This window comes from Merops nubicus, unplaced genomic scaffold (assembly GCF_000691845.1).
Source record: "Merops nubicus isolate BGI_N331 unplaced genomic scaffold, ASM69184v1 scaffold7715, whole genome shotgun sequence".
Lineage (NCBI taxonomy): Eukaryota > Metazoa > Chordata > Aves > Coraciiformes > Meropidae > Merops > Merops nubicus.
In genome coordinates, this window is record NW_008608907.1 from 39,508 (window position 1) to 50,058 (window position 10,551).

Genomic DNA, 10,551 nt, shown 5'->3' on the forward strand with positions numbered 1-10,551 from the left:
CTTCAGATGCTTCCTGAAAGAAGGCTCACTATCCATCTGTAACATACAAGACAAAGAGCTGGCTACTGCTATTGTGGTTTGTTTTTTTTTTTTTTTTTTTTCCTTTTTTATCCACATCTATTGCAAAAGTGGATGAGAAAGCATTACTTTTCTTGTGGAGTAGAAAACGGCAGGGAGGCCCAGGGCAGGTGGGTTGAGGAAATTCTGTGTCAAATGCAGATTTAAAACTTCTTTTTAGCTGAAGTCACCGAGTGTAGTAAAATTGACTTGCTTTTAGCCAAGGTGATATTCCTGTGGCAGTGACAGAGGCATGCCCAGAATACTGCAGAGGAGTGAATACCACAACTTTTGCTAGAAATGTAAAAGGAAGATGATTTGGCTCAGCAACAGTGATGAAACACAGAAATCTCCTGTGAAAAATTGATTTTCACAGGGCCTGGCAGCCAGTGCCTGTCTGTTCCACAGCCGGGGGCACCAGGACATCCCCCACCCCAGGCACTGGGCACCTGAGGCCAGGCGGGGGTGTGGGCCCATGGGTGGACATAGCTTGGTGGGGTCTGTGGCAGGGCTGGGGGGGGCTGGAGACTGGCCCTACTGCAGCATCACTGGTGCAGAGGCTGACAGCCCCAGGGGCTGACATAGGGCCTAGTGCCACAGAGTTGTCCCAGGGGGCCAGGCTGGGATGGTCAGGGCCACGGTGCTCTCCAAGTGACAAAATTCTGTTCTTACCTCCAAATTTGACTGCAGCTTTCCTCTACCCAGAAGAAATTAATTTCTACTGAAGATAGCATCATCCCAATCACATTTTGGCTTTGTAAGAAGTTGACTGGGTACATGTTTTCAAAATATTCTCACTGTGAAAACAGCAGTACTCTGACTGAAGTGTGCACCTTTGCCTAGCACAATATGCATGATGTGAAACTGTGATCCACATGTTTATGGACAGGCTGGGTCAAGGACAGAGATGAATGTAGACCGTACAGTGGTTCTTGTCAGCTGACTGCTGCCATCTGAGCTGGATGCCTTTCTCAGCCTCCCTGCCTTGTCCTCAGCAGGCTTAGCCATGCATCCAGGGGCTTCCGCACTCTGCAGTGCTGAAGTTGTTTGACATCAGGGTTTTTTGTTGCTTTCCAGAATGTAAAACACAAGCAGATTCTCTGAGCAATAGGGCACGTAATGGCTAAGCTTATGCATATATTCACAGTGCTTGTTTAGAAATGCACAATGGTTTTCATTTAGAGGTCAACAAAACCACTCCATGGCCTGAACTAGCAAAGTGCCACCATGAGAGTGCACAGCTGGGCCAAACAGAGCCCTAAAGTAACACTTAGTTACAGTCTTGATCCCCCCATTGCACATGAGCGTGAGCAGTCAAGGGCTTTGTTGGTTGGTGTTGGTGCCTCTCTGCTGTCAGTGCTGTAGTGCAATTAAAACACCTTCTGCCTCCTTTGGTCACAGATACATTAAAAAAATACAGTACCTACATAATAGAAGTCCTAAACTAATCCAAATTGCTGTTTTCAGGTTTTTCCATAAAGCTTTGTTGGACAAACTTTGTATCAGCACAGTTCCTGCCTCATGAGCTGTGGGCTGTTCTCCCATGGCTAGCAGAAAGCTGGGATACGTTCCCAAAGCCAGCATGCACAATGTGCTCTGTGGGATTCAACAGAAATCTGCACTTTCAAGTCCAGGTTGATTAGTAAATACTGACAATAAACCATTAATATTACTGATGTGGAACTGTTGCCTTGGGCTTTTCATTCTTGGATCATTTAGCAAAAAATAAAGATGTTAGTAGCTTTGTTTGGCTAAACTAAGGGTAGTTGACTATGCACTCAGGTTAAAACAAGTCCTTTGCATTGTCCTCAAAGTATTTTCAGCCTGATAATATTTCATCTACACTGACAGGTGACTAATCAGAGCTGCGATCACAAGGAGATAACAACAATTGTGGCTGTTCATCTCTCTGAGATTAATAAATTGAATTAAATGGTTTCTTATAAAAAGGTTTTGTTGTTTTCACCTTCTAGTTCAATCTTCATTTGACTGGAGATATTCATGCTATAACGGCTGCAAATAATTTGCTGGCTGCTGCTGTTGATGCTAGGATCTTGCATGAGAACACTCAATCTGATAAGGTGAGAATTGTTTTCTGATATCCACATGACATTTTTTCTTTTCAATTTTTTTATAAACTGCATTTTAAAGCAAATAAGTTAATTATCTTTTTATATTTTCACTGCGTGAACAGAAATTATTGCTAAAGCCATTCTGTGTTCTGCTGGGAAATTTTGCGTATAGAAAATATTTTTTCTGGCAAATAGCTATCATAAGGTAGTCTTTAAGATAAGGATCTTATGTCCAGAGCATTGTCAGCTCTTTCATACTGTACTGAATAGTCTAATACAAGATTCTTCTATAAATATAATCTTATTTTTTAATAATTTGTAGATTTCTTTGAAGTAAAAAAATAACAGTTCTCATGTATAGTTGGGTATGATATACCTTAAAAGAAGGGGTTGTGGGGAAAACAAACTAGATTCTCTCCCATCCGCTAAACCTGTTGTACCCTTAAACACAAGTTCTAACGAGTCTTTAAGGGGAAGGGAGAAAGTAAAGCAAGGAGCCTCTTTTTTAGGCCAGTTTGCAAATGATAGTTATAGTTTGAATAATTTGAACTATGGTTAAAGTTTTACAGGATACCGAATTCCAAAAAGAATATTTTTTTTTTTTATTTTTTTGAAAAACACAGTAATTTTGGTAATTGGAATTAGACTGTTAAATCATAGTTGTTAGTCAAAAGCCTAACACCTTCTCAAGAATTGTTTTAAATTTTAAATCACTGATCAGAAATCCACAATTTATGTAGTCAGGAAATTCTTATTAAAATTAGTCTGAATAGAATACACATTAGCTTTTTGTTTAACTCATTCTTGTTGTAACTTCTTCTCTGATTAATTTCTTGTGTGGTTTTTTTCTAGGCCTTATATAATAGACTGGTTCCAGTAGTTAATGGCATGAGAGGATTTTCTGCTATTCAGCTTGCCCGTCTGAGAGTAAGTTGTTAATGTAGTGTCTCTTTAACTATAGTATCTCTTGTGAAATGTGCTGTCTTATGTAAATTGTTTAAAATTATTTGACATATGGGACTGAGTTTATATAACCTCCTTCACAGATTTATCAAGTCTTCTTATTTATCATGCTTTTTTTCTGAAAGCATCATCCTTGAAGTATTAGGATCTGGGTCTGATATTATTTTCATAACTAACATTTTTGCTATTCTTTTTTCCTGAAATAAACCAATAATGTTTTTAAATGCTGTGTCTTTCCTGATGAAATATTAAAATTAGAGTTTTTAAAATACTTTTCCTATTATGGTAAAGCCCTGTTTGAAAGCTCACATTCTTTGGTTTTGCAATATCTTCTGGTTTTGAAAGTTTATTATAGCATATACTTCTGGGGTTTTATTGATATCAATTTGACAGTGCTCTTCCTTTGAGGAGTAAAAGTGTATTTGTGTGCCTAGTTATTTTTGCATCCCATCCTGCTTCCTGAATGATTCCAGAACAGCTTCCATGCAATTCATGTATGAATAACATATCTGGATTTGAGGCTGCCATTTTGATAAATAGAGAACAACACAGTCCACTAGCACAGGGGAAGGAGAATATGAACCCCTTGAATATGACACTTAAGGACAGCTTCAGTCTTCTGCATCCAGTTCCATTTTTGTTGTTAGCTTTTGTGTCCTCACTGGTGTTGCTTCAGAGTCACCAGATGGGAATGCATAGCTGCCAACTGCACACTTGGAATTTGGGGGTGGAGGGGAAGATAGAGGTAATAACAGCTTCTGTTTTAAAACAAACAAAAAAAATCTAATAACATTTTAAGCCTTTGTGTTGCTCGTTTGAATACTAGTAAAATAAAATGTGCATGGTGCCTGCTTGACTTGGTGCTAGAGTAGATCTCACAGAATTTTCTATCTGAATTTTGGAGTATTTTCATTTTGTCCTTGTTTATACCGTGTGTAGAGTAACAGGTAGGGGAGGAGCAGCAATGTTCTGGTAACACATGACATAGCAACTATCTCTGTCATTGAAATGGATTTCTTTCTTTTCACATGAGCCATAACTCAGTAAAAAAAAATTTGACTTCATCACATAGAATTGCATGCTTCATAATTTCCAATATAACTGAATTATTTTGCTGTGACTTATTTTTAGTATAATGATTCCTTATACAAAAATAAAAATCACGTGTAAAAGAATATGGGATGGGGTTACTTTTTTTTTTAAAAAAAAAAAAAAAAGATTATTAAGGTTAGAACTTCTCCCTTATATGTGTGGTTTGGACTTGTAGTTACAGAAGGTTCCATGCAGTTTTCTTTTTTTTTTTTTTATCAAACTCTGTCTAACATCAGGAGCTACCTTTCTCATTCCCCTGCTCCTTGGCTTTTTTCTTTTTTTCCCCAGTAATTATTAGTCTAAGACCTCCTTATATTATCTCCTCTCTTACACTGCTCCTGTTTTCTTTGTCTCCTTTTCAATGTTAGCTTTGTGTCTTACTTCCTCCCATCTACACACAGGTCAGTCTTTTTTCTTTCTGTAAGGTCCAGTATAGGCATTGTTGAGACCCTGGGAGAGACAGGCTGCTTCATTTGCAGTCCCAGTGTCCACCCCTCCTTGAAGCAGTTCAAAGTTATGAAAGTGACTGAAAATTTTGCTGTCAACCCTGTGGGGCAAAATGCTGTGGAAAAATGTGCCTGGGCACAAAGATACGTTATCTGGGTACCTGATACATGAAGCAGGAGGTATGAGCACTGAACCCTGACTGGCATCCCCCATGCTAGTGGGATATTGTTCTGTTCTCAGTCTGCCTATTTTCATAAAATTTGTGACAAATTATCTCCTAACTATGTCAAATTTGATTAGAATTGGCCAACAGATTTAAAAATATTAATTCAGGACTGACAGTTGAGGAAATAAGCCTTTCTTCATTAAAACTGGGATGAAAAACCTTAGGGTATTAAGCGTCAAAACCTGCATGCTCTTCTCAACAGCTTTTGGGCCTTCTCAGTACAGTGAGAAACGCCCCAGTGCCTGCATCTGTATTTGAAAGCATCCCTGACAGGCTGAGAGACCAATCCTCCAAAAAAAGCATTGCAAAGACAGTTTTAAGACTCTCAAAAAGATGTCCCCGTCTTTGTAGAAATAACTGTTGATTTAAATAGGAAAGTAACTGTTGTGGCTCTTTGAAACTGAATATTTTTAGACTTTAAGATTTGCTTTATTTTTAGTTCTGAAGTATAAGCATGTTGGTTGAAATTATTTCACTGAGGAATGCTTTCTAATGCCAGAGAAAATGAAGATTTGTATTTTTTTTTTTTTCTTTTTAAGACTATAGTTCTTAAACACAGCTTTCTGATCCATCTTTATGTAGCTTCATCTAAAAAAAAAGGTTTGTGTTGCTGAAATAGTGAATCTGTGAATGTCAGACGGTATTGGCTTGCTCATTATAGGTGACTGAGTTTATGGGTGATGGACTCTCAAAGCAGAAGCTCTTTAATTTGTAGATGAAAAATGTCTCACAAGACAACACATCGGTCTTTCAGAGAGTTCCACAAACAAGAGCAAGCAAATATGTTTTTATTAGTAACTGATAATTTTTTCTTTGGTTTACATTAAGAGTTTGTTCTGTGTAGGAAAAAGATTGTTAATTTAGTGGCCTATAGGCATTTCTCTTTTGTTATTTCATTTTTCCATCTGCATTTGCCCCTATTTTAGTTACAAGGGATTTCTGATGTGCTTTTTTTTTTTTTTCTTCAAATAGTTTTGGTCTTGGCATGCTTCTTTCCAAAATGCTTGCTGCAAGTGGGGGTGATAAGTCAGAGTAGCTATACCTTTGAAGCAAAAAATCCACTTCTTTGTGTTTCTTTAACTTGTTTTTGTGTAGAGACTGGGAATAAACAAGACTGATCCTGGGACTTTAACGGAAGAGGAGATCAGCAAATTTGTGCGCCTTGATATTGACCCATCTACTATAACATGGCAAAGAGGTATGTGGTTGGAAAGCCTCACTTCAGCTTGGATTTAATCATAACTTATTTGCTTATTTGCTTAATTTTAGCTGAATCAGGGCTGTTTCTTCTCTCTGACCGCAAGAGCAAGCCATCCGCAAGTGGTAAATGAGGCTGCATAACAAATATGGGTGCAGTCTGTTGCTCTACGCTTGGTTAAATATCTACAGGATATTTAACTCCTACAGGAGGCTTTGCTAATATTGTGAAGGATAGGTTGCTCTGACAGTTTAAGTACATCCCTTATCTCTTTAAAATTAGATAATACATCTTAAAACATATGACAGTGGCTTTTCTGCACATTTTACAAATCTTACCCATTCTTTTCTTAACTGTGTCTATTATGGTTTTAGATTATTGGTACTCCCTCTACTTGATATTGGTCCTTTACCCTCCCCAGCCCAGAGACTAAATAGGCCTCAGAGATTATGTAGGGTTTTTTTTCAAGTGTCTTGCGTTGTTTGCTTTGTTAGGAAGAAGAGGTGAAAGATGTGATACAGTTTCAACTATGTATGCCAAGCAAACCAATATCCACTCTCACACCCTTGGACAATTCCCCTCTGCATTTTCCAGTCCTTGTGCTGGGATAAATTTCAGTGTTTACCTCAACTTCTGTATCTCTCGTTTTGGTTTTTAAGCCAGTAAACTCTGCATAAAGTTTTGAGCTAAATCCCATTGGATTTTATTTTATTCCTAAAATTCTCAAACACCAAAGTTATTAGTTCAAAATCATCATTGAATGGAATGTGTTGTGATGCTCAGAGAAGTCTCTTGAGAAGTGAGGAGTCTTGGCCATGTTTTGCTGCGCCTTTTGTGTGCATGTCATCTCAGACTTGGGATGTTTTTTTCGAGATAATACTGGGGAACGTGGCATAAGATGCTTCTTATTAGTCACACAGTATGTCTGAAAGAGACCAGTTTTAAGATGGAGGAGTAATATAAATATTTAATGTAATGAGACTCATAGTTTTTATCAGCATGGGTTTGGGAGGAGGCAACATTACTCAACAGCTGTTAACCTCAAGTGAGTTATTTAATTCATCTCAAACAATGTTAGTGAAACTTCTATTCCATACAACTCTATATGATGTATGTATCTGAAATGTTTCAGGGGAAAAAAAAAAAAAACTGGGTTTAGGAATGTTTTAGATAACTTGGAAGGTATTTTGGGGGTGACTGTTTCTGCAGTCTATATGTCTGTGAAGCTTGTTATGTGCCAGGGAATTTGCAGGGCAGAAAAGGAAGCTATCAGATTGTCTGAAAATGAATTTTAGTCAGGATCTGTTTCCTTAGAAGTGTCACAAGCTTAAAGTTTATTGTCATCTTATACTAACTTGAAGAGGTACAACTTACTGAAAAGAAGAAAAGCTTTCCCCCACTTACCCTTCCCCTGCTATTCAGATCCTGTTTATATCTCTAGAGGATAAGGAAGCAGATAGATTAAACCTAACACTTGGTTGAACTTAAACTTTCCTGAAACATTTACTTTGGGTAAGGAAGAGAGAAAATTTGGAGAAGGAAAAATTGCTTTTGTGGCAAAACCAATTATTTCTTATTTTACTACTTCTAAGTGCAGCTGTTGGAATCCTCCCAGAGAATGAGTTCTGACCATGGTGAGAAAGCCAATGTATCCCAGTAGCCAGAAAGAGCTGGAGGGGTAGTTACAATTTCATGGTAAGGGTGTTCAGATTACGTGGTCTCACTAGGAAAGAATGGATAAAAAGCAGCCCACTGGCTGTCCAGGCTGTTGGCAAGGCTAGTTTCTGCTCTCATCAGTGACTGGGTAGACAGGAGAGACATTTAGGTCTGCTTAAGGCTGCTCATGAGGCTGAGCTAGGAGAAGAGGTAAGTTTGTGCCTGAGAAATCAGCTTGCCAGATGGCTTCATGGTGGCATATGGTACCACAGCTTGGTGTGAGGGTACTGCTTCCAGTGATCTGTTCTGCAGTTTCTGCCAGTACTGTAGTATTTTGGAGTATGACTGTATATTAATAGAAACCAAAATGAGTTACCCAAATCTGTGATGCACTATCCCTTAAAGGGAATTTCTGAAGAGAAATAGGGGCTAAATTGTATGTAGTGGGAAGAAGACATGTATGGCATTTACAACAGCTCCATAAGAAATGACCAAGAAGGGGAGGTGGCTTAAACCTTGCTTTACTCCCAACTCACAGCCCCAAACTGAGGTCATGAAGGATTGAAGTTCAAAGTCCCTCTTGATCTTAGATAATCATGTCATCCTTTTTTGTTCAGACAGATCTGTTAGTCTCCAAAAGCTACAGGAAAAGTGGGAGGAGGTGACTTCTCTGATCTTCAGTACAGACAGCTTCTCTGGAAGTTACTTATTCTCTGCTTCTGAATCTACATCTACCTGAAGATTGACTTGCTTTCCAAGCTACAGGCTGAACTGATCAAGAGTACCTTCCACCCTTTCTTTTAGGGTTTGTGCAAATTGAAACATTTGTAGGGCTAAAGAGTCCATGAGAAAGAGGGTATCTGTTTTTGCATTCTGTAGGGATAGCCATTGCTGGGAAGGAGGGGTTTTGGAAAAAGATTTTGGTCTTGTTTTCCAACAAACAGAAATATCCTCCTCCTGTTTGCTCCTAAAAAGCATCCTGATCAGCTCTGAACAGATGAGAGAGCTCTTTCACTATTTTCAGTCCTTCCTTTTCGTTCATACAAAGGCATGTTTGAAGTTGAGTGTTGTCAGTGCAGAACTGGAGAACTTTGCTTGCAATGATTGTTAGTGAAGTTAGCAATTCCACAGGGTGGTTTGGACATGCCCTTGCAATACCACAAGTGTTTCCAGGTTAGAAACACAATTGTCTGAAATTTGAAGTTGTGTTAAATAGCAGATGCTTGATCTTGACAGTTGAAAAAGAAAGTTCTTTGAATGCTGTGCAGCTGAAAGTGGAGTTAGTTACTGTGATGTGCAAGACAGTGACTTGTCTGGAAGAACCAATCTGACAACATAATCATCCCTTAAAAGAGAAACAGACCAAGTTTAACCTACGTGATGCAGTCTTAAAATCAATTCTTAACAAGTCAATGACAAAGCAAATGATTTGAAGTAGATCTGAGGTGCACTGTATCTGCTAAGACAGATTGTTCTTATGTAGGTAAAATATTATTAGAATATTAAGTATCTGTTAGGTTCAAATACTGTTCAGAGAAACTCTTAAGTTATTTCAGCCTGTTATCTAATGGTATCACTTAGAAGGAAGAAACCAAGTCAGTGCTGATGCTGACGTGCAGGAGCACGGCTGGCTGGTTCCACTGTTCAAGCAGCTGAATCTTACATGTATAGCAACAAGTATGCCTGGAAAAGCCCAGATCCCTGAATCTTTATTAACATGTTTTGCTTATTCTATTCTGTTTTTTCAGTGGTGGATACAAACGACAGATTCCTGCGCAAAATAACAGTTGGGCAGGCAAATTCAGAGAAAGGATTTGTCCGTCAGGTACGTAAAGCCAGTTAGTATATCAAACTGTGGACAGACTTTGCTTTAGAGTCTGAGAAATGTTTCTGCAGTTCTCTCAGCATACTTCTTAGGATTGCAATGGTAACATCTGTTGCCGTTATGTAGGATTCTTGCAGTGAAACTGAGTGTGTTAATGAATAACTGAGTCTAAAGCTTCAGAAATGGAAACCAACGCATATTGCACGATGTGTTGAAAGCATTTTGAAAATTGCATATGTTAGGGGTTCAACATTGTTGTCCTTTGAGTATAAGAGGTGCCCTTATGCTCTCATAAGGTTAATTTGTATGTCTTTTTCTTAATTCTTTTAAGTCCCTCAAACTATTTATGTAGCATTTATGTAATTTAAGTGACATGTAAATTTAACATGAAAAAGCTGGGAGGAGGGTTGTGTCATGTGTTGTTGGTCCCATTGGTGAGGACTGAAAATGGCCATTAGTGTTTTATTCAGAGTTTTCTTTTCCCTATCATGCACCTCAGCTTTGGGATCTAAACCATAAGAACTATGAGCATGTGCTTAATTTCAGTATGTGGGCTTGAATGGATCTGTCAGTTCTGAATGTTCAGAATAGAGTGTGTGTTTATACTTTTCAGTAGTGTGAAAAGCAAACCTACATTTCTGTGTGAGAGCTTCTGGAAGTTTCTTAAAGAACTTACTGATAAATTGAAAGCCAGTCTTTTCCAACAGTATCTGGTGTCTTGTGGGTAAATCTATTTCTGAGACGATGCAGTGTGGAACAGCAGTGCCACATGGAGAACATCCATTGTGAGGATGTAGAGTTGCTCCCAATTCAATGAAGATACTGTAATCTAACACTCTGGATCACAAAATACATGAGGTTCTGACTATTTTGAGGTTAAATAGCTGTTGCGGTAGAGATAAGGCTTTCATTCATTTTGGAAGTACTATCTTTAACTCTTCAGACCTCTTCTAGGCCTTGTGTCTAAATACAGAGACAAAAAAAATAGCGCTAATGTTTTTGCTCAGTTCAGCAG

The 10,551-nt window shown here is 38.4% G+C and overlaps 1 protein-coding gene across 1 annotated transcript in view; it reads left to right on the forward strand.

Annotated features, from left to right (window-relative positions):
• MTHFD1L (methylenetetrahydrofolate dehydrogenase (NADP+ dependent) 1-like) overlaps positions 1–10,551 on the forward strand; it is a gene marked incomplete at its 3' end in the record, with an annotated part of 105,709 nt that overhangs the window by 39,364 nt on the left and 55,794 nt on the right. The window contains exons 14-17 of the mRNA XM_008940405.1: positions 2,031–2,138; positions 2,982–3,056; positions 5,953–6,055; positions 9,460–9,536. Coding sequence (XP_008938653.1) covers positions 2,031–2,138; positions 2,982–3,056; positions 5,953–6,055; positions 9,460–9,536 — 363 coding nt within the window. The remainder of the gene's footprint in view (positions 1–2,030; positions 2,139–2,981; positions 3,057–5,952; positions 6,056–9,459; positions 9,537–10,551) is intronic.